This window comes from Phalacrocorax aristotelis, chromosome 15 (genome assembly GCF_949628215.1).
Source record: "Phalacrocorax aristotelis chromosome 15, bGulAri2.1, whole genome shotgun sequence".
NCBI classification, from domain to species: domain Eukaryota; kingdom Metazoa; phylum Chordata; class Aves; order Suliformes; family Phalacrocoracidae; genus Phalacrocorax; species Phalacrocorax aristotelis.
The window spans coordinates 15,940,151-15,963,507 of NC_134290.1; the positions used below are offsets into that span (position 1 = coordinate 15,940,151).

General features: G+C 54.6%; 2 protein-coding genes across 4 annotated transcripts in view; one reads left to right on the forward strand and one right to left on the reverse strand.

Annotated features, from left to right (window-relative positions):
* Nucleotides 1-23,357, forward strand: part of UFD1 (ubiquitin recognition factor in ER associated degradation 1) — a 436,293-nt gene that overhangs the window by 103,428 nt on the left and 309,508 nt on the right. The gene's annotated exons all lie outside the window — the stretch shown is intronic.
* On the reverse strand, nucleotides 884-22,199 carry TBX1 (T-box transcription factor 1). Of its 2 annotated transcripts, none has more exons than XM_075109971.1 (8): nucleotides 21,968-22,199; nucleotides 20,410-20,818; nucleotides 17,103-17,204; nucleotides 15,724-15,895; nucleotides 15,323-15,478; nucleotides 13,964-14,031; nucleotides 13,635-13,735; nucleotides 884-12,894 (listed from the first exon to the last, which is right to left on the reverse strand). In XM_075109971.1, the coding sequence occupies exons 1-8, from the start codon at nucleotides 22,158-22,160 to the stop codon at nucleotides 12,464-12,466; spliced, it is 1,632 nt and encodes a 543-aa protein (XP_074966072.1). In that variant the 5' UTR covers nucleotides 22,161-22,199; the 3' UTR covers nucleotides 884-12,463. The 2 variants fall into 2 exon arrangements, with proteins under 2 accessions (XP_074966072.1, XP_074966071.1); XM_075109970.1 differs by having other exon boundaries at nucleotides 20,410-20,869.

Below are 23,357 nucleotides of genomic sequence, written 5' to 3' on the forward strand. Positions count from 1 at the left end.
CAAGCCTCACAATTAATCACAAGAAAGGGGAAAAATCTTCCCCTGCACTGCACTGCAAAGCTATGTAAAGCCTTTTCCAGAACCAGTGCTAAATCCGTTCTATAGACTGACTAGCTGAAGGATTTAAACTCAGCAATCCAATTAGCGCCCTTCTCCTTGGAGAGTTAGGGGTAAGTTTCAGCATGGCAAGTCTGGGATTCAGCTACACAACTCCCATTAACATTTAGGGGAACTGCATGGATAAATCCTTATCCACACAGTGCGAATGGCTCCATTAACTTGTCATCTCTACAGTCATGGAAGCTGAAATCCATTCATGAAGGGTTTTTTGTTTGTTTGTTTGAATGCTGAAGTGGCATTTGCATTCTTTTAAAACATATTAGACATACAACAGTCACAAAACGGCCGGTTCAACTGTCCCACCAAAGCAATTAGCGAGGGCCAGTTTGTAAAAAAGGAGGTGGCCAGGAAACTAGAACTCCACTTTACAAACTGAAGGGGGTTTGTGTCCAGGCTGTGCACTGTTGCTACTTTATTGGAAATAGTTCTTGCTGCCTCTGTACAGAGCTGGACATCAAAGAAAACGTCACCAGAATTGTAGTGAACAGTAACATCAAAATACTTTAGAAATTAGTTCAGGGAAAACACACAAGCAAATTAAGGTCCGGGTCTGCTATCCAGCTGTGCTTTACAGGCAGTGAATACTGTTGGACTAAAAGCCTTAAGCACCAAGCAGTGTTCTCTCCACTAAATCCCAGAAACAGCATACTGTTGCCAGGCTTTTCTAAATAAAACTTGGCCTTACACATTTTGGAGCGTGATGACACTTTAAATAATGCATTTCTTTTTTATTATTTCTTTATTATTCGGTAGCTGCATGGAGGATCGCATTGCAATTGAACGTTAAAGCCTCATTTTGAGTCATCCCAAGTCAAGGGGAGGTGCTGGTGTTCAGTACATCTACCAGACAGGATTGCGTAGATGGCGAGTGCTGCATCTCCACCCATCACCCACCTCGCACGCAGAGGAGGAGCTACCTACGCCGTACAAGAGGCTCCAGGCAGCAGCCTTACGGCATGAGACAGGCTCTTTCTCCATAAACCTGCTGCTGGAAGAAACCTTTATTTTTTTTCTTCTTCCCCTTTCTTAAAGTAGGTCAGACACAACACAGCTAACTGGACAAACAAACAAATAAATATGGAAGGCATTGTCATGCATGGGCCACGGACCTGCCACAGGGTGTTTGCAAAGAGAGTTCCTGCTGGCTCTCCTGCCTCGTATTACAACGCAGAGGAAGCCTGTCGGGCGGCCTTGAGATTGGCGTCTGCCATTTGAGTAGTGCTCTGCAAACAGAACTTAGTGAAAGTCTGCTGTGCAAGAACAATTTCACAGTCAATTTCTAAAAGGACATAACCCAGTGGCGACACGCCGGGGTTTTAGTCTCCTCTCCACTTAGATTATAAATAAGTTTAATTTTAAATTAGATAAATCTCCATCTGCTCAGGAGCGTGCCCTCTCTTGTGCTTTAACCTGTGTAATCCCTGCACCCTTCTAATGAACAGCCTTGAAGTAAGAGCTGATGAAGGCCCATGCCCTAAAACACTGTCCAGCTGGTGGTTGGACGGTCCTGGAAGGTGAAAGAAAAAATAAAAACAAACACCACTCCACCAGCTCCACACCTCCTGAAGCGCAGGTGTCCTGTGTCAAAAATGAGCACTTCATCCCCCTCCAACCCAAGGTGGAGGGTTAGCGGCACAACTGCTACTGTCATTTCGCATGGATCAAGGCCAGGAACACCTTCCTGGGACTCCCGGTACAACTGGCATGGGGCTGCTCAGAGCAGACCCCGACGTGCTTTCAGACTATCTGAAAAACTTAGCGTCTGAGTAAAATTTAAGTTTCAACAGCTTATCACTCAAAAATAAAAACCCAAAACCAACCCCAACCCTGAAGACACATAGTCAGTCCCTGAAGGCCAGCTGAAAAGGCAGCCACCGGCAAGGCTGGATTAATGTCTTTATAAGAGTGCTATTAGATCAGAGCCTCACCGTTACGCACCTTTGAGTATATTATTTCCTCTGAAAAATGCCATTTACTGCCAGCGTCAGTAGCTAAAGTAATTATGGAGACTCATAAGGGATGTTTAGATTTACTAACAGGTCTTTTGGAAGATACTCTAAAGACTACTGTGTGCCTTCACATCTAACGTACTGCCCTTTGCTGGGGGTTAAATATTTATGTTTGTCTGAGTAGGTAGATTTAAAAATAAACTTGCATGCAAGCACAAACTGAAAATGAGGCCATGAACTGCATCTGTAACTTCACTAGCAGACAGGCACAGAGGTAAAGACTTTCATCAGCTTCAAGAGGAAGGACACATGGTGCAGACCTGCTTGCAAAAACAGACCCACCCTACGCTTCTTGACTTCCTGGTCCCAAAGCACCAGCCTTGTGATACTTGTGCACATTATGACAATTACTTCATGACCACTTTATGTCACTACTGATTTTATTTAAACACTCAGTAAAGAGAATTTTTTTTTTTTTAACATTACAGTTGCCTTGAAATGAGCAGCCAGACTACATTAGTTTGATTTAGAGTTGAGCGTAAATGCCAGTTAGAAAGTGAATTAAAGACTTCTAGAAGTGTATTTGCTTAAGGAACTGACCTGGACTGTCCCAAAGTGGAATGATTTCCAGCAGGAAGGATAGTCTATATTGCTATGGACTGTAAAATACAGTTATCTGCATCTGGGAAATTAACAATTCTTTCATCCAAAAAAATTTAAAGCTCTTTGCAATTGTAACATAAGCACAGTTATCAATTGAGATTTCAGCTGACTTGCTAGCAGGAAGTTTGTGAGTGAAGAGCCACCTTAAGCTGCTGGAGTTAGCTCTGGAATCTCACCTGCCAGAAAGGAACAGGGCTAGCCTGTACCTGGCCTAAAGGATTCAGGAGTGAAGGTGATGACAGCTAAATTATTACAAAAGCCTTCCTCCCAAGAATCACCGTCTCTGGCACTGTGAGAGGGAAGAACGCAACCAGCGTCCGTAAACTAATAGAAATAAATCCCAAACACTAGCATTTGTGCAGCAATTACATGGAATATTTATCACCACTGGAATGAATGGTGATCTCTGACCTTCTAACATTTTTTGCAAATGGATCCATTAGTTCCAACCCCCTCCTCTTATCAGTACATGAGCCATAAAGCATTGCAGTCCTAGGCGTAGATCAGCAAGGAAAGGGGAGATTAATTGTATTTGTAGTAATGAGTGAAAAAGGAAGTAGGCTGAAGGCCTGCAGTGAGACAGTTGTTAAATTTAGCCCTATACAATCGTGTTAGTAAGCAAATAAATTACTCTGTGCCGCTTGACTTGGACTGTTGCAAAGGTTTGAGTTTTAAAGAGCAGATTTTTATAGTTAAGTCAATACCGGCTTCTGGACCGCTACGGTTTTTAGCATATTTAAGATGCATCTACAAAGCCAACTTACAAATTAATAAATCTTTCCTTTAATTCAGTCTGCCAAGAACAAAGATAGAACACTGACTCCTGCAGGAGCCATGTTAGTGATGTAAACCAAAGGACTGGGGATTAAACAAGGATTACCGAGCGCTAAATCAATGTGTTTCCTTTTCTGGCTGTGTGTCTGTGGTGTGAAAGTATGGATCATTACATAAAACACGGCACATGACTCCCTGGATTAATACTAGACAATGTTGCAGCAATGCTGAGACACCAAGTTTGATGTTTAAGCATGACCAGTGTGCTCTCAAGAAGGTGGTGGCAATAGCTGAGGAAGAAAGCACAGCTCTCCTGTTGTTTGTAGTATTCTGAAATTCCAGTCTGGGTCACTCTACTAATTTTTCTAAGTAAACCTGGCCATATTGAATCCATGCCCTCCTCTTCTGGGCATGCTGGAGGTTTCATTTGTAATGTGAAGAAAACTATCCAGAATTAAGATCAGAATGGATTTTTTTTTTAGCAATTCATTTAAGGATCTCACAGTATGAAATTAAATGCAAAAACCTGCATGTCTGTACTACCAGAAACAGCAAACAGAAATATAACTTTTTTAATAGACTTCAGTTGAAGCATACCAGTTGTTTTGGGTTTTGGGATTCCTTGACTTACCACAGACTCTCACCCCCTTGGTCAAGACAAGACCAAGGCCAGCGGTCGGGCTGGGCAGTCACACAGCCTTTCTTGTGCACAGTTTTATTTACCACCACCCCTTATAAAAAACCATGAAATAAACAGGTCTGTTTGGCTTGAGCCATCTGCTCCCATACGCTTTTTTTTAAAGCTATCAGCTCATTTAATCAGCCTATTAAGAATTTTGTTCCAGAGTAGTCACACACACACACTCCCCCCACACCCCCCGAATATATTTAGCAGTGATACACACCCCCAAATACATTTAGTGCTCATATCTGAGGAGGTGAATTTTGTTTCAGCTATTAGTGGTTTATTTCCCTCCAATACAATCCATCCCAAGAACTTCAACACTACAATGTATTATTAAACCACATAGTTGGGACCATGGCAACATCATCTCTCAGTTGTGAATGTTTTGCTCATCTGATTAATGCTATGAACTCTATCTGCATGTTCTAGCAGCATTACTGTGTGCCGCTTTATTCTGACTTATCAAAAAGGAATTTGATTTGCACTTCAGTATTTTAAGAGGAGGGGAAAGGGGGGTGAGGGGGGCAAATCAAAAGCAAGAAGCAACCTGCTCCTGTAAATTAGGTGGTACAAAGATTCTAGACAGCATGAAGGGGCCTTGAAGCAAACCACCTCCAGCAAGGTGCCAGATTGCTTATGGACAGGGATGGCAGGGAGGAAGAGTGCCTAAAGCAAGCACACGGTGACAGGGCTGTCTTCTAGAACTTGCACGCCAGCCCATTTGAGTTTCAGCAGTGTTTGCTTCTACCTCCCCACTGTCCTTTTTCAAAGGTGTTGGAACTCTAGGAAATCTGGTAAACCGCAGCCGAGAGCTCTAACTAAGCCAGTGCTCACCCAGAGGAGCACGTATTTATTTCCCTACTATGAACAGTCGTAATGCCAAACGTTACAGCGCCACTGGAGATAGCAGCCGTCTCGAAGCAGCCATGTGCGAAGAACCATCCCAGAGCAGCACTAGCTCCTTTCAGGACAGTGACATGGCAGAGAAAAAAATATTAATTCTAACAATTGTCTACTACACTCTGAAGTTCTAATAAAAAAAAAAAAGCTGTTATATTAGATTGAGATTACAGTGGGATGCCATTTTGTCCTAATTTTTTTTCACAGTATATGTAAATTAGGGCAGCAAAAAACTATAGCAATCCTTTGGGACTTTCTGGACAGCAATGATCTCTCTTTCCTACCAACTGCAGGGCTGATTGATCCTGATTATGTCCAGAGGTCAGGGAATCTAGGGAGGACGTTAAAATGCTGAGCCATTATTCTGCTCCACCGCTCTGGCATCTCATGGGTGCCAAGGTACATTTTCCAGGAACCCCTGGCACTGCTTCCTATAAACATGGTCTGACATAGGTAGGAGGCAAGTGGTGCTTTGGGCCTACATAATATCTTTAAAGATGGCAGAGAATGTGGACATGGCATTTGTCTTGATGGTAATTTTAAAAACTGCCGATGTGAAATCTCAGTGATTCACAGATACATTGTCTGTGTTCACAGAAAACTTCTAAGCTGCCTTTAACATCATACGTATGGTAAGCACTATCTTTGCAGATTTTTTTACCTCAGGTATTTTGATGGCATGCAGACTTGGCATCACGCTAAACAGAGACATTGAGTCTTTTATAGTTTTTATCTCTTGAGCTCATCTGGTTTGAAGTTGACAACAAGCAGAAAAGGGAATAGAATGAAAGACTCACTTCATGTTTGCTGAAATAAAAGAAATGAGTAAGGCAGCGCTCAAATAAAATCAGCTGGGGAAGAGAGAGGGCTGCTGCACTCCCTCACCACCCCTCCTCTGCCCTTTAAGGGGACGGGAATGGGACGGTTTTGCCTGCAACTGCTGCGCTCTTCCTGTGAGCTCTGACTGCCCACCATCGGATCTCACACCAGCCAAGAGGCAGCTGAAGCAGGCAGGCTGGAGCACTGGGGAAGGAGACCTGCCTGCCCCCCAGAACGAGGGACAATGGGACCACTAAGCAAGCAGGGTGAAAAAGCAAACACAAACGCAGAGCCCTCGTCCATCAGCCAAGCTAAGGCCATTGAAAGACCAACAGTGCGAACACCTCACACGAAGGTGCCTCAATAAGTGTTACCTGTTGTTTATTCTAGTTTTAATTTCCTTTTGCAATTTACAGAGGCAGCCCAAGGACTTCAGGCTGAGTACCTGGGCACTCGCACTGTTACCCCTACTATAGGCAGGTACAGAGCATGCCGACAGCACCCCAAGTGTCCTGCCCTGCCCACTGGAACAGGCAGTGGCTGAGTTACCAGAACCAGCTTCAGTGAGAGCGTATTTGGTTGCAGGAAAACATACCCTTTCCTTCTCCATCTACCAATGACCCCTAAGAGATGTTCATACAGGAATGACAAACTTCTGTAACTAGAACTCAGGCTAGAACAGACACAGAAGGGCACTTGCTCTCTCAGCGAGGCGCGCCGTACGAAATGTTCACCCTCTAACAGAGGTGATAAGAGGCTGTCCCTTATCAGCTGCAGGATCACTCTGGGAGCATAAGATGGAAGTTGCTATACAAGTTTGCGTGATTTTACACCATGTAGCAGCTAGCCTTGAAAATGCTCTCTTTCCTCTTATGCTGCTTCGTCTCCTTATAGAATTAAGTCCTACATGTGACTTTTCTGGCTTTTGTTCTTAATCACTTTGTTACTAGTTCAAATTTATAATTTCAGCCTAAATAGAAGTGAGTGATTTATTGTAATTATTTTGTATAGGCTGCTTTTCATAAACTTTTTTTTAAAATCTGGAAAAACATTTAATTTCCCATATGGAAAGAACACATTTATCATACTTTACTTGGATATACTTGGCCGACTATTGCACATATATGCAAAACATATGTGACATATTCAAGGCTGAATTCCATAAAACAGAAATGCTATGAAATGTGATATAATAAATATATTACACAGACATATGCAGCCAATTTATAAAAGTATGGTATCTTTGGTAAATTTATAATAGGTCATTTCTATTAATGGGGGGGGGAATAAGTGTGTTTTTCTGGCACATGCCACACATACAGTACTTCACATAGCCTTCCTGAGGGGAGGTGGGCCTTGGAAAAGCAGACTTGTACATGTGTGTATATAGGGTATATGGGACACGTCCATATTTTTCAAAATTCATGTAGATCTTCAAAACCCAGCTCTTGCTTTTTTGCATTGATCGTGTGTACAACACACTGGGCAGAAAATGATTAGGAATTACTATTCTTGGAGATTAGCAAACCTCTGCTATGCTAACTAGATTCCCACAGACAACGGGCATCTTGTGCTTTACTAGAGGGCACATTTTATAAGCACACGCTGTGCTCATGGTAACGGCCAGTAATAGACATCTTTGGGTAGGGTCACTTTCACCTAGTTGTGTCAAACACTTGTGTAAATTAAATACCTTACAGATCATCTGACTTGAAATAATTTTAATTATTTCAATTAAGAGAAGAAGAAAGGAAGAGAAAAAAACTGCATACTTTCAGAAGAAATGTACATACATTCACGCATACTAGCCTCTACACTAGTAGGCTGGACTCTTCATAACACCTGCTTATAGCAACGGCTGAGTTATTGCTGGCTGCTGATCCCCACGCTCTAACTCACAGCTTGCTGCCCTTCCTTATTTACACCCGTGTCATTCGAAGATCAAACCTTTGCCTTATAAAACAAATCTGCGCTTGCTCTCAGCCTGGGTGTTCGCAAGCTCGGGCAGCAGCGCTTGGGGCTTGGCTTTCGCGCGTGGGCGGCCGGCACGGTGCGATGCCCGGCCCTTCCCTCTGGAGGGAGCCTGCTCTTCGGCCACGGCCCCCGGCGCCCCCCGCACCACCTCGGGGCCACGCCGGCAGGTCGCAGCAGCTTTTTGAGCAACTTGCACGAAGGTGCTAAAACTTTCTTCGCAGGTGCTGCTGTGTTAGCTCTGCCAGCACTCCTCCGGGCAGCGGGGCTCTGCTTCCGCCCCCCCAAACCTAACCATGGGTGCCGGACTTGTTTCCGACGGCTACAGGGCTCCCTTCAGGGAGGCTGAACGCTGCGCTGCACAAGCGAACCTGCCTTACTTCTTTCAGACCAGACCAAGCTGCGACTGCCCTTTGGCCAGGGATCTGCGCATCGCAAGCTGAAAACCACTTGCTGGAGAGAGCGAGGTCAGTTTGGCCCAGAGGACAGCACACCAGCGGAGGTGGCCCCGAGCCATGCAGCCTCACTAGCCATGGCTTCTTGGGGTGCACTAGGAAGCCCCTAGCTCATGAGACACCCGCGCAGTCCTCCAGTTGCCTGGTGGCTGCAAAATGCCTTTTTATGCTTACTGCAGTCCTTGGGTCATTCTCCACACTGCAACCCACTGTTACACAGACTGCGGCATGAAGGAAACGCGAGCGCTCGCTCCCCTGGCAATGGCCGTGTGCATGTGTGCTTGAGACGGACTGAGGAGATGCCAGCGCCCCAGGGTGCCAAGGGGCATCTGCTGGGGACCACCGTCATAGTTCCACCCAAAGCAGTTCTAGGGTCTCCCTGAACAGGAGGGAAGATTAAAAAGAGCTCCCATGAAGTGTGCAAACAGTGTGTGCAAACACTGCAAGCACGCAGAAGTCTCATCCCCATGCTCCTGTCCTACGCTGAATTTAGTCAGATCCATCAGCAAGCAAAAAATAGAACCACCACCACCAAAAAGACATTCCTGAAAACCTGAGCTATCCCCAGTGTGTGGGTAAGTGATCAAGCAAAGGCCTCCTCTGTTTCACCTGTGGGTGCCTAATCTGATATTTATCCACTGAGGTAAGTGATGTGGTTTTCAGACCTTTGGAGCAATCAGGAAATTCAGCCTGTACCTCTGGAAAATGGAGCCACATGGCTAATTTATTCTCTAGCCCTGTTTGGAAGAGACAAAGGGTGCTTGTAACCTCTGTGCTTAGGCCTGTTTTACCAGCAGCTTTTAAATACACAGCATTATGTGTGACTTGAGGCGACCGTAAGTGGAAGTATTGTCTGGAAACGCTGCAACCTTCTTTCCGAATATGTGCCATGGACCTTGGTGACGGCATGTACTGCGTGAAGTTTAAACACACACGTAATCAAATCACACAAAGTCATTTTTCAAATGAAACTGCAATACATACAGATAAGGCATGGTCTGTACATGATACACCTCGACTAACTGGCTGACAGGTAACATGAAATTAAAGCGTTACAACTTTTTCTGTGATTTACAAAAGGCTTCTGCTCCTCAATGTGCAGTGTTATGGGGTTTTTGTTTGTTTGAAGTGGATTTTCTGTTGTGATAGCAAAATAACACTGCTTGCTTTCCACACCTGGGACACCCCCATCCAGTGAGACAGACATAGACATACAAGGAGGAAACGCTAGTCAAAGCTCCCAGGAAGCTTGATTTAAGGACTAAAACATGACATGAAATGGACGGCTGACATGCTTAATACCAACATACATAAGCACCTTGCATGCTGATGGCCTAAAAGGAAGGTTAGCAATACGACTTCCATAGCTAAAACTGTAGTTGTGACACAGCTGCATGGCCTCTGCTTCCCATTCAGACACAAGACTCCTGAAGTGGACCTTTGAGCACAGAGGACAGACTAGTGATCCCGAGAGCCCACTGCCCGCAGCCATACGTTGAAGTTCTGTGATTTTTCTCTTCTTCTAACGGAGATAAATTAAAATTCCTATAATCAAGGCAAGGACCTTGAGCCACTTTCTGTGAGAGCACAGTTTAGTCCTGGTGTCTTGGGTCATGCAGTCCTCTCAGCTCTTGTGCAGGAAAGTACGTTCAAAAAGGTGTGTGGCCAGTCTGCGCTGACAGCCAGCGGCACTTCTTGCAGCACTCCATGTACATTTAAAGAAAAGAGGTGCTTACACATATGAACGGAAGTGAACCGTATCCATTTCAACCTGGGACCCCAACCCAGCAAGCTGTTGCGTAATGACAGGTTGCTGCGACCGTGGGCAGCTCCGGCAACCAGGGAGCGAGGACGGGAGGAGCGATCGCCTCTGGACATCACTATGTGCTCAGACTAAACTGCTCCAGTTTAATATCCCTCCGCGTTTAAGTGACCTTGTTTTGTAGGGGGGGTTTAGATTTCAGAGCAAACTGACAAATACACACAAGTAATCAAACAAGAAATGAAAGAAAGAAGAGGAAAAACATTTATAAATGTCACTGTCCAATGTCTTTTCAATTTAAATGAAATGAGATTATCTACATATATCTACAAATATCTACATGTATCTACACTGTTTGCAGATATGGTTCTTTGGTTGTCCTCACTTTTTTCCTACACTGCAACTATCAAGGAAAAAAAAGTGTTTGCATAATCTTTGAAAGAAACAATAAATATAACAACTTCATTAAACGTTTGACCAAAGCTTTGGCACTAATCAGTTTACAGATACAAATCATACTGAAAACTCCGAAATAACAGCGGCAAAGCAACTGAGCACATCCGAGAGCCATTTCCCACTTACTAATAACAAGCACAAGGCTATTTTACATCAGCCTCTCTGAGAACATTAATTATTATTCAGTCAGACACTAAGAATCTCACAATTCACTGCAAATGTCAAATAAAATACATATTTCTTGCACAAGTCTTTTTCACGGATCCACGTGTATTTTTTTTATAACAGGAAAAAAAATTACATAAAATATTCATGTTAGCCTGCATCCCTTCTTAAACCCTTCCAAAGTGGTTTGGAAGCCCAAAGCCCACTGCCAGAGACGGAATAAACATTGCTATTAACACTGCCACCTGCACAAGGGAAGGATTATGTTTTAAAAGGTTTGTAGTGAAAATGCACAAACATGGATGAATAGAGGACTTAAAAAGAATATAACCCCCTTCTTTTCATAAAGTCACGTGGAAGAATCAGAAAAGTGTTCATAATACTGTATACCGACACAGCTCAGGAGCTGTTCAATACCTTCTCTGAACACAAAGGGACTGCCGTTTGGTGAGCATCTGACAAAAAACACAAGCCAACTATTCAAAACACAGTGCTGGGGAAACTGTGATGAACAGGCCCATCTTTTCAACAATAAAGAAAGCCTACTGAAGGAAGGTATTAAAGGAAAAAAGAGAAAAGTACTTACCAGCTCTAAGAGGGAAGATGCAGCAAGCAGGTAGGTGCAGAATAGGTGCTTTGGGACTACTGCAGTTTGGGTCAGTCAAATGCAAGGGGTAAGGCATTCTGGGGAAAAAAACCCTGAAGTTCCTCTAAAAGGCACCTCTCAACGGGAGAGCGTTGAGCGCTCAGGAAAGGGTGTAGGAGGGCAGCACTGGGAGGCTGCCTGGGAAGAGGCCAGTCTGCAAACTATTGCTGAGAATACGCAGCCCGCAGTCTGCAGGTATCCCCCCCCACCCCAGGCTGATTTTCAAACCTTAGCATCCATTGTTGTGAAAACGAGAAGCCGCACACGGCTGTGCTCTTGGCCATGGCTCTTCTCAACAGCTCCGGAAAATGCTGTTGTGGTTAAGTTGCCCCAATGAGCCCCAAAACTCAGGAGCAGGTCAGGGCCGGGGGAGAAGCAGCCAATTAGTTCAGACAGTGAAGATTCAAAGTGTTCCCTTAAACTAAACTCTGCTTCCTTTGACAGTCTCCTCGAAAAACCACCTGAGCCAACTGCGGATGAGGCCAAGAGCGTGGCTTACATCGCCATGTGCAGAACTGTGCCCCACGCCCGGGTCCCGCCGCTGCCGGGGCCTAACGCTGCCGGGGCCCGGGGCCAGCCCCCCTCCCCACTCAGTGCTAACGTTACACCTCCCGGTGGGCCGGGGAACACCCGCGGCACCGCCACGATCGGTGGCCGCACCGAATCTCCCATCGGGGGGCCTGGCGGGCGGGGTGGGGGTGGGAGGGGCGAGTCACCTCACAGCTTTCCGACGGCCCTCGGCGCACACTGGCGGGGTATCCGCAAGCAGGGAGGCGAGGGGATGGGGAGAGGGGAGATAACGACATATGGCTTCATTTATCAAAGTGCAGCTGCGGGTCATGGGGCGGCAGGGAGCGCCCGGCCGGCCCCGGTGCCCCCGGCCCGCCGCCCTCACGGCCCGCCGACGGGTGGGGAGCGGGGCGGGGGGCCCGCCGCTTCCTGCGATTGGGCTCTCCCGTTGTCGATCGGGTCAAGCCAGCCTATCAGCTCGCTCGTAAGGCGGGAAGAGAGGGAAAGGCGGGAAGGGGGGGAGCGCGGCGAGGGCGGCGGCCGCGCAGGTCCCTCGCGCCGTCGGTGGCGGCCGGGCGCGCCGCCCCGTTACCGCGGCCCGTAGTCGTAGCTGGCGGGGCCGCCGGCTGATGAGTACATGTTGGCGGCCGCCGCCGCGTTCATGTGGTGGTGGTGGTGGTGGTGGTGGTGGTGGTGATAGCCGTGCCCGCGGATGGCGGGCAGCGGGTAGGGGGCGGGCCGGCTCTTCGCCCCCAGGTAGTGGTCGTAGGCGGCGGGCGGCGGCGGGTACTTGTAGGGGTGGTGGTGGAGGGGCTCCGAGGCGGGGGGCTCCAGGCGCAGTTCGTGGTGGGGCGGGCTGGGCCGCCCGCCACCCAGGGGCACCAGCCCGCCGCCGCCGCCGCCGCCCGGCAGCGCGGGGCTCAGGACGCGGGACATGAGCTGCTGGTGCGCGGCCTCGGCCTGCAGCGGCGTGCCGCTCGCCGCCTCCCGCTCGTACTCCCGCCGGCTCTCGGCAGCATCTGCGGGGCACACAGCGTCAGCGCCGGCTCCCAGGCACAACCACCACAACAACAGCGGCGGCGGCGGCGCGAAGGCCAAAGCGAGGCCCGGGAGGGCAGCGGCAGCGGGGACGGGGCCTGTGGGACGGGGCCTGCTGACTGCCGTGAACGGGGCGGCATTGACTGACAAGCCGGTACACGCCTGACATTTTTGCAATTGTGTAACACTAAACAAATACAGACTTCCCTTTATTTTGCAGGCCCGGAGTGTGTTGGAAGAAAGGCCCTCGGTTGTCTTTGCAGTTGTTTGCTCTGCGTAATGGAAAAGGAGGCAATGGGCCGAGGTGCTGCTCGACCTGACTGCGGCTCCCGAGTGGGAGCGGGTCGGCACTGAAGGCGCTGCCGGGACACGTTAAAAGGGCAACGCAACGAGAGCCAGCGGCCCTCGCTCTATCCCTGCCCAAAAACCCCAACTCACTGCTGAAAAGTCGAAAATGGGACACTAAAGGAAAAGGGCGGTGTTTTTAAAGCAGCAACGGTGCTTAAGTACAAAACAGTGAGCAGTTTAGACCCTAGAAAAAATTAATTAGGAGACAAAGGTGGCTACTTCTGTTTAAAAGAAAATAGGTGGCAGTGCAAAGCTCATTAGCAAGGGAGCGGTGCCCGCTGCAGGTGGCTGTGCACCAGTGTGGCAAGCGAGGCCGGCCATGCAGGCCAGCAGGCCCAGGGTGGCAGGCTGGTGCGGCCGGGGGGGCTCTCACCTTTCTCAGTCCCGTTCTGGTGGGCTGGGGAAGAGACTGGATTCCGGGATCTGGCAAAAGCGCTCATGAGAGGAAGGGCCCCTGGCCTGTGATTCCTGGGCCTGGAAGAAGACCAGGAGAAGTGATATGGGTCAATGGTCCAATGGAAGAGCACCTGGAGCATCACTACTGTGAGGCACAACTGGCACACAGGGCCTGACCCAGCATACCCCAAACACCACGCAAGCCTCGTGCAGATGCGAGCTGGGCAGGTGCATGCTAAACTGGGGCTGAGAATGGGTCAGTAGTCGTAAAGGTGGTGGGCATAGTCAGTAAAGACGCAGCCTTACCAGTCCTCAGGGTCGCAGTCTCTGAATCCCTTGGCGAAAGGGTTGCTGGCGATCTTCAGCTGCGTGATCTGTGAAGAGAAGCGGAAAACTGTCTCAAAACGGCATACACAGGGCTCCCTGGCCACACAGTGAGCGCATCCCTGGGCAGGCTGTGGGAGTCAGCAGCGCATGGTGCAACGGAGAGAGCCCAGCAGCCGGTGGGGCCAGGGCGTGCTCTGCCACAGAGCGCAAACACGTGCTTTCCCTCTGTTAGAAAATGCGGGCTTGTACGCTACCTAATACGAGTTCAAGGCAAAGGGAGAGGCAGCCCAAGCTGGCTTCAAGAGCTGTGCAAATGCACTTGTAAGAAAATGCCACATTATATGGGTCACCACTGGAGCAGCTAAAACAAATCACTGGATAAATCATACTTATGTATTTATTTAATTCGCTGAGAGAAGGCAGGACATTTTCTATATTTAAGCAAATCCACGGATAAAGTATGTGATTGTGAGTTTCCGGAATGGGTTGAAAAACAAACTTTAAGCCCCTCGGTGACAGTTCCAGCCTTAGAGGTCAAACTGATAGAAAGCAGGAGAGAAAGGGCAGCTGTCCGGAGCCATCAGGCAAATGCCAGCCGGGGGGGGGCTCCGGAGCCACTTAAAGGCACAGCCTAGCTCCAGCCCGGCCGCAGCATCCCGGGGGACCCCGACTGGGTTTGCTGGGAGCCGCTGTGAAGGGTGGCACCGGGGACAACCCGGCGACCCACCGAGGGCTGCGGCATCAGCACCGGGCGGGCGGGCCTCTCGGGGCAGCGGTGAAAAGCCCTCGCTATGGAATCGTATTTGTACTCGCGGCTGGGGTTCCTGCTCTTTGCATTACCCTGATGCGTTTTAAAGAAGCAATTGGATTAACTGCAGCCCAGAAATCCGTATCAGATTAGAGGGGCGGGTTGTTTCGTTTCGGGTTTTTTAGCATATACTTGTATTCTAGGGAGGAACTCAGAGCCACGAGCTCAGAGAAATAAAATCGCAGTTTTATCCAAACAAATCGTGAGTGACATTTCGCAGCGGGAAGTCTGTAGTTTCCCAGCTAGCCCCGGTCTCGGGTTTACATAGGTAATGAGGTCCCCCCGGCCGGGCGAGCAGCGATGCAGCTCTGCGCGGTGCCCCGGCTATCGGGTTCCCTCCGCTGCCCCGGAATGGGTTTAGCAGATGAGGAGGAGGAGGAGGAGGAGGAGGCGGGAATACCCCCCCACAGCCCGGCCTTCAGGCGGGCGCAGGGGCTGAGCCCGCGCCGGGCGCGCCCGCACCCCTAGTACCCCCGGGGCACCCCGGCCCCCCCCCCGTTCCGTCGCCCCGGGCCCCGCCGCCGCCTCACCCGGTGGTTCTGGTAGGCGGTCACGGCCGTGAAGCGCGTCTCCTCGAAGACGAAGGTTTTGAAGTTCTCCTCCGCGTATTTCTCGCTGTCTTTCCGGGGGTCCACGTAGACCACGTGAAAACGCGGCTGGTATCTGTGCATGGAGTTCAAAATGATCTGAATGATAAAACGAGCAAGGAGACAATAACTGATCCAGGCGGAGCATGGAGAGAGGAGAGCGCGGCCCCGGCCCCGCCGGCTCCCCGGCCCGGGGGCAGGAGCGGGGCGCGGAACCCCGGGAGGGGCGCGGGCAGGGGCGCCCCATGGGAATCACGGCGCGGGGAGTCGTGCGTGAGAGTGTGTGTGTGTGTGTGTGTGTGTCCGTGTCCCGGTGTGTGACACCTTCCCCCGGGAAGACTTACATGCCCGTTGTCGTCCAGCAAATTGTTGGTCAGTTTGAGTTTATCGAAGGAAACGATCTGCTTCATCCACTGCGCGCCTTTGGCTGGGGAGTCCGGGTGGTAGTGCACCCTCCCGGGGGTGGCGGGGTCGGCTTTGCCGGCCACCAGCCAGGAGGAGCTGTGGAAGGCGTACCTGCCGGGAGCGGAGGGCAGCCTTAGCCGCAGCCCGAGGGGTCTCACCGCCCCCGACCCCGCGGGAGGGTCCCCCCGGCCCTCGCACTTCCCACGCTAACGAGAGGAGCCAGCTCTGCTCCGCTCTGCTCGGCACAGACCCGCTGCGGAGGATTAACATTTTATCAGGTCGCCGGTGGAGCTGGCGGGAGAGAAATATGCAGGACGGAGGGGATTTATCGCTACCTGCGCAGGTTTGGGAGAGAAGCCACAAAAGCTCCCCATTCCTCTGAAAAAAGGGCGAAAGGGAGCCCTCTATACAGTAATTCTCTGGCTTTAAGCGAAGAGTGGAAATTTATGTGTAGATTAATAGCAGGTCCGGAGTTTAGCAGTCGCGTTTCATTCTTTCAAAGTACATATTCAACAGTAACATTTAAAACAGAGAAACCAAACTTCTATACACGTGTTTACTTTAAAAGCCAGTGTTTGCACAGGGGGAATTAGACACCATTGGACTCGAGCAGAAACATTACTTTTTAAAGATATACTCAATTGGATGTTATATATCCCACTTCCCTTGACAAGCAAACATTTCTAGGACGCCCTGAGAATTTGGATATCTGTCTAAATATTTATATATCGGACCCTGCGATTCCTACGCGGGCTGCCTGCTCGGCGTCCTGATCCGAAGCTAAATACATAATGCGCCTTTCACTGTCTTTAAATTAAAGGGTTTGCAAACCAGACCCATCGCGAGTCGCCCGTTTCCAAGGCCTTCCTGCGCTGCCGCTGGAAACAAGGGCAGGGTTTTGCGCCGCGGGCGGCCCGTGCCTTTCCAGAGCACAAAACCCGTTCTCTTCGCCCGAGCACCCGGCGGGCTCGGCACGGCACCAGGACGCCCGCGGGCCGGCACCGCCGGGCCACGGGCCCCCGCACTCGCGGGGCACGACGGGGTCCTTGTTCGGGGGAAGCAGCGGGACGGAGAGGGCTTTTCTGGGCAGGACAAAGCGTTGTGCGGAAACCCCCCGCAGCCGCCCCGCTCCCGGCCCCAAACTCGTCGCAACGGTGTGAAACGGAGCCCAAGGCAGCCGCACCCCGCGTCTCCTCCTCGCCCCGCACCGAGGCGTGCCGGGCCCAGGGGCGCATCCCCGAGCCCCGGGAGGGCAGGGGAGGGGGCAGCAGCCCCCCTGCAGCGCCAAGCACTGCGGGGAGGGCCGGGTGCTACTTGCCGATATCGCTTGTCGTCCACGGGGACGAAGTCCATGAGGAGCATGTAGTCAGCCATGGGGTCCATCCCGAATATCTTCACCTGGAAGGTGGGGAACATGCGCCTGGCACAGAGAGGAGAGAGAAAGAGAGCTGAGTTGGAGGGCAGCGGGGAGCCCCGAGGGGCCGACGGCGGGTACCCGTGCCCTCCCCGGCGCTGCGGGTGCCCAGAACCGGGTGCGAGAGCCCTGCAGCCTTCCCGGCCCTTCCCCTCCAGCTGCCCCGATGCCCGCTCGGTTGCGATGTCGGGTCGCCCCGCAGGAACCGCCAGCCGGAACGGGAGGAAAAGGCAGCTGCGGCCGGGCAGTCCCCCGACCCTCTGCGGCATCCCGAAGGACGACCGGGGCAGCGCCGGGCCTCTCCCGCCGGGTTCGTGGCCGCAGACCCGAAATGCGGGATGCAGAGGCCGGCGAGCGGGGACAAGCACCACCGCCGCTTTTGCCATGGGGAGACACAAATGAAAAGGATTTCCTCCCCGCGGCTTCCCCATCACTCCAGCCGCCCTGAGATGAGGCAGATGCAAGGCATCACCCCCCCCCTCCGGACGCACACCGAGCCGGGGGTAGAGCCCCGGGCAGCCCGGGGGACACACACATCTGGAACCTCCTGCGGGCGACGCAAGGGGACCGAGTTCACGCTTCTGCAGCTTCTGACCCCCAAATCCGTGCTCCTTTTAAAGCAGCGGTTACAGCAGCAGCGCTGTTCGTGGGGCCAGCGGAAGACCTCCCGCAGCGGCAAACGCAGCCCCCGGGCTGGCAGGGACCGGGGGCAACGGGGTCTCCCGGCCACCCCCCTCCTGGCCCCGCTTCGTTGCCAGAACCCGGCCGGGCTCCCAGTCCCCGCACCTTTGTGGGGGGAAAGAAGAGCGGGAAGGAGCCTGGGGCTCCGGGACAGGGCAGGCCGGCCCCAGGGCTGTCCCCGCCGCTCCGCGCACACGCCGGGGACCCCAGGCTCACGGAGAGCACGGTGCCTTCCAGGGGCTACGGGGCAAACGCGATCGGGGCTGGGCTACGGGAAGGGGCCCGGGCCCCCCCCTCCGTCCCTCCCTCTGCACCCACCGGCGCCGGGCCCGGCCTGCGGCTCGCGGGCGGGACGCGCGGAGATGCGCCCTCGCGTCGGGGCTCGTTACGGCTTCGGTTTTGCTCGGGAGATATATATTTTTTTTTGGTTTTTTTTCCGAGTAGGAAACCAAGAGAGCGACAGCGGGCGGCATTTCGGGGGAAGGGGATAGCAGCCGTTGAAAAACCAAACTCCCAACACCCGCAGAAAAACCAACCCGATCGAACGGGGAGATGGAGGACCCCCCCCGGCTCAGTCTCGGGGCGCACGGGCGGACCTGCTCTGCCTCTTCCCGGGGCTGTTTTGGTTGCGTGCCGCTGCTCCCCGCCGAGGCAGGGCTGCCAGCCCGCGGCGCGGCCAGGGCGACGGGGCAGCGGGGCTCTGGCCCCGCACCTCCTCCCAATGCGGGCCTGGGCTCCGGGCAGCATCGGGAGCGGCGGCTGCGGCTTCCTCTCCGTAACGCTTTAGCAAACTCTAGAGGACGTTTCCAATCGCTCCCTCTGTTATTATTATTTTTTAAAGGTGTTGAAGCCCCCACTAGCTCCAGTTCCGGCGTTTCTTGTTTTAAAACTTAGTTTTAAAACAAACAACCCGCGATGATAAGACCCACCCAGACAAACAGCAGGGCCAGCCCAGAGGCGCTCGGAGAGAACAGGCTTCGAAGCGCCTTCCCGGAGCCTTTTCCTGCTGGTTTTATCCCGTTTTCTCCTGTTTTTACCCGCCTGTCTGGAGATTTGTCGGTGTCATAAAATAAACGAAAAGGAGGGGGGAAAGCCCCCGATGCAAACCGAGTCGATTCATTCCCGAGTCCTTGCGGAGCGGGGTATTTGCAATCCTTTCGCTGTCCTGGGACAGCGAAGGAAGCCAGCCCGAAGAGCTTCTGTTTGCAGAGAGCCGCCGCCCGGAGCCCGAGCCACCTTTTCCGCTAAGGAAAGCAGCGCCGAGCCCGGCGGGCGCGGGTTGAGCGGGCCGGCCCCGCGGCAGGCGCCGTCTGCGGGAAATCACGCCCGGGGTCCCTCAGCCCAGCGCCGGCCCCTCCGCCGGCCGCTTCCCACCGGGCACCGCCGTGAATTTTTTAAATTTTAGTAAATTGTTAATTACAAAAAAAAAAAAAAAGAACCGCAACTGCGTGGTGGTTGGTTTTTTTTTTTTGGCACCTTCGAGACCCTCGGAGCCGCCGGAGGGAGGGCGGAAGCCACGGCCGCGGTCACCGCTTGCGCTGGGCCCGTTCGGAGCGGAGCCCGACCGACCGCGCTGCGCCCTCCTCCCCGTGACCGGCGCTCCCTCGGGCGCCGCCGCAGCCTCCCCGGGGCGGGCTGAGCGAGAGAGCACCGGGGGATCTGTTCGTTTGTTTGGATTTCTTTTCTCCCCCCGCTCCGCGCCGGATCGCTTTAAATAAAGGGACGAGACGGGAGCCGGAGCATTGCGCTCGTCTCCCCCCCGCCCCCCCACCTCGAAGGCAACGTTTGCCCGGGGAAAGCTCCGCCGCGGCCACGGCGCTTCCCGGCGATCGCAATTAAATGTAGTGATTAACAACAGTAACTGGGGCTCTCCTCCACCCCCCCAATTTTTGCTCGTTTCTAACGCGCTTGCATCAGCCGCTTCCTTTGTTCCCTGTCCGGGGACGGTCGGAGCAGGGCCGAGGAGAGCCGGGCTCAGCCGAGCTCGTTAGCGACAGTCGGGAAACGCAGCAGTCCTGGAGGACGTGCAGAATTAGGGTCCCCGCCGGCAGGAAAAGATCTGCCCATGCTAAAAATTTATTTAGTTACAGATATGGCACGGGTGGGTTCGTTAGGGCTTTCTGCCCGCCTCGGGAGCGCAGCGTCCCCCGTAAACACGGCCGCACGTCCCGTGCGAGGTAACCGCAAACCGAGGACTCCGGGCGGAGCTCAGTGCCCTGCCCGGCGGGACCGAAGCGGGGCGGCGGAGCTCGCGGCGGGTTCCCCCGGGCTGGGCCGGGCCCACCGTCCCCCGCCGCCTCCCGGCCGCAGCAGCCGCGCGTTCAGCTCCGCAGCCCCCAGGCCCTCGGGCCGCCAGAGCTCGCAGATTTCGCCCGGGAGAAACGCAAGGATCGAATGACGGTAACGGCCAGGCCGGGCCGCCCCGCAACTCGCCGTGGCCAGCTTCGATTGTTTTTTCCCTCCGAACGGCGAATTCAGACGTCCCGGGCGGGCTCCCCCGGCCCGGCTAGCCCGGGGGCTCCGCACTGACCTGCCGGCCTTGGTGACGATCATCTCTGTGCCCAGCTGGTTGAACTCGTCCCACAGCGCCTTCATCTCCAGCTGGACGCTCACGTTGGCCACCTTCGGGTTCTTCTTCACCGGCGCCTTGGCCGCGGCGGCAGCCCCCGCCGAGCAGCCCGAGACGGCGGCCGGCCCCGCCGCGGCTCCCCCGGCGCCCTCGGGCGGCTCGGGGCCCGGGGGCGGCGGGTTGGCCCCGGCCGCCGCCGCCCCGCCGAAGGGGTAGCCGTGCTGGGGCTGGGGCGGCGGGTGCGGGTGCTGCTGAGCCGTGCAGGGCTCGTAGTGCGGCGGCTCATGCTGTCCGTACGGGTCCCCCGGGGAGGGGGAGAGGTGGTACCCCCCGGAGGCGTTCAGGCTGCTCAGGCTGTTGGCCGTGAAAGCTGCAACATCGCAAAAATGGGACAGCTGGGTGAGCCAGGGGCTGGAGATAGCTGAAATCATTCCAAAAACAGGCGGTCAGGGCTCCGCTCCGGCTCCCGCTTTCCCCCCCAGCTCCGCGCCGCTCCGCGGGGTGCCCTCCGCCTCCTCCCTGCCCCGCGCCCAGCCCAGCGGGGCGCCTCCCCCTTTCCGCTTTGCTTGGCCCCAGCCCCGCTCCCCCCGGGGCAGGCGGGGAGCTCGCTGCTCCCGCTGCCGGCCTGCCTCGGCTCTTCTTTTTTTTTCCCCTTTTTTTTTCCTTCTTTTTTTTTTTTTTTCCCTTTGCAAACTCGAGAGATCTGCCAACAGCCGCGGCGGTGCAGAGCCCGTGCTATCTCTGCAGAAGGCCTCCCTCGCCGCACACGATTTGGGACAAAGCAAACTCCCCACACACCCCCAAAAAAATACCCAAAACCAAAACAGGAGGAGGGGATAACGAAAAGAAAGAAACCGGTTCTTATTTCCGTGTAGCTACGGTGCTGCAGGTAACGTCCCTCGCTCTGGGGCCGCGGCTGACAGGGGCAGATGGATCTGGCTTGGCAATCCCCCCTTCCTTCCATCCCCGGCCGAGAAAGGGGGAACGACGGGGCCCGGAGCAAAGCTCCTGGTCCGCGCCGGAGCGGCGGGACGGCCCCGGCCTTTCAGCCCCGGGCCGAGCGGGCCCCGCGGGGCGTGACAGGCCGCCCCGGGAAACGGACGACTCCTTCGGGTCCCCTCCGGTGCTGAAAGGCTCCTCCGGGTCCCCGGGGTCTCTTGACTTATTTCCACCGCGGCCCCCAGGCCGGAGAGGGGCCGCAGAGGCGGCGGGAGCCGAGCTCCGGCCCGCCGCTGCCCCGGGCACGGCCGGTGCTGCCGGAGGATGCTCCAGCACCTCCGAGGAGAGGCGGCTGCGAGCGGTCGAGCCGTCGGAAGCTGCCACCGGGTCGCGGGCAGAGCTGTGCTCTCCCCGGGAAGGCTGAGGGGGCCCTCTCCGAGCGGCCCCCCGGGCAGGTCGCGCTGTGTGTGCTCCCCCCGTCCCTGCCGCCGGGCCGGTGCGCGTGAAAACACGGCGAGCGTCGGTGGCCGCGGGGTGCCGTCCGTCCCCGCAGCGCTGCGGGGCCGAGCGCGGCGCTCACCTTCCATGTCCCTGGTGACGGTGCTGAAGTGCATCTTCTGCGGGCAGCAGGCGGGGCGGGCGGGCGCGCTGCGGCCGCCTCGGCGCTCCTCCAGCGCTCCCTTCCCTGCTTGCTCGGCGGCGGCGGCGACTGAAATCAGAGAGGCGATACTGAAAGCATTTGCCTTGGGAGACAGAGGGCTGTTTTCGTCCATAGGGGAGACACCAATGCAGGAGCAGCAGCCGCGGCAGCCTCCCACCACGAGCCCCCCCTCCCACCCCCTCACTCCCCTCCTTTCTACCGCACCATCCAGGGAGGTGCGAGCGAGACCCCCCTCCTTCCAGACAGGGGGAGGGAGGCTTTAAAGAAAAAAAAAAAGGCAACAGAAAACAACCCAAACCCTCTGTTCCCCCCCCCACCCCCGCCCGGGAAGGGCGTTGGGGAGCAAGAAACTTCCCCGGGGCCCTTTGCAGCCAGAGCCGAGCACCGCAACGGCCGGATCAAGCCCTGTCAGCGAGAGGGGACCGGGGCGGGGGCGGGTGGGGGGGATAAATAAATAACCCCACGAATTTCTTCCCCGGGGTCTCAGTTTTTCTCCCCCAACTTCGTTCCCTGCGATTTATTAATTTACTTTCTCTCTTCCCTTCCCCCCAACCGCCACCTCCTGCTCCTGCCCCCCACCCCCCTCCTTTGCTCCTGCACGTAGGGAAAGTGGCTCCCTTATAGGCGCTTTCCCCCATCCAGTGGTTGGGAGGCGTCACATGGAAGCCGGGGGTGTTTGCCTGCAGAAGCGGCGGCGGCGGCGGCGAAAGCGAAGTGAAACTCCTGCCGAGACGGTGTCAAAGGGCTGGGGAGGCCCTTCCCCGCCTCCCGGGCACGGCGAGCGGCCGGCGGGGAGGGATGGGATGTGCTGCGGGGCGGGCGGAGGGGCCGGCGGTGTCAATCACGGCGCCGGGAGCCAGCCGACGGGAAGGGAAGAGCCGAGCCCAAGCCGAGCCGAGCCCGGCGTCACGCTGCGGATGTCCGGCAGCGGGAGAGGGGGATTGCTCCCTTCCTCCGGCCCGCATCTACCACGGGCTGTGGGCTGGCCCGGCCCGGCCGCGGGGGCTGGCTGGCCGCGGGGCTCGCTGGCCCGGGGGCTCTGTGGTTCGGGGCTCGCAGCCCGAGCCGCCGCAGCGGGCCGGGGCTGGGCACGTCGGGGCGCGCTCCGGGCGCAGGTACCGCCGGAGCGGGATGGGGGACACCCCCCCCAGCCCCGGGCCACCAAACCCCCAAAGCACCCACCGCCGTTCGAGCGTTTCCCTCGCCGAAAAAAAGCGGAGAAAAGGGAAAGGCACCGGCGGGGCGGCAAGCGAGCCCTGCCCGGGCCGGCGGCTGAACCCGCTCTGGCGGCAGCACCTGTCCGGCCCTG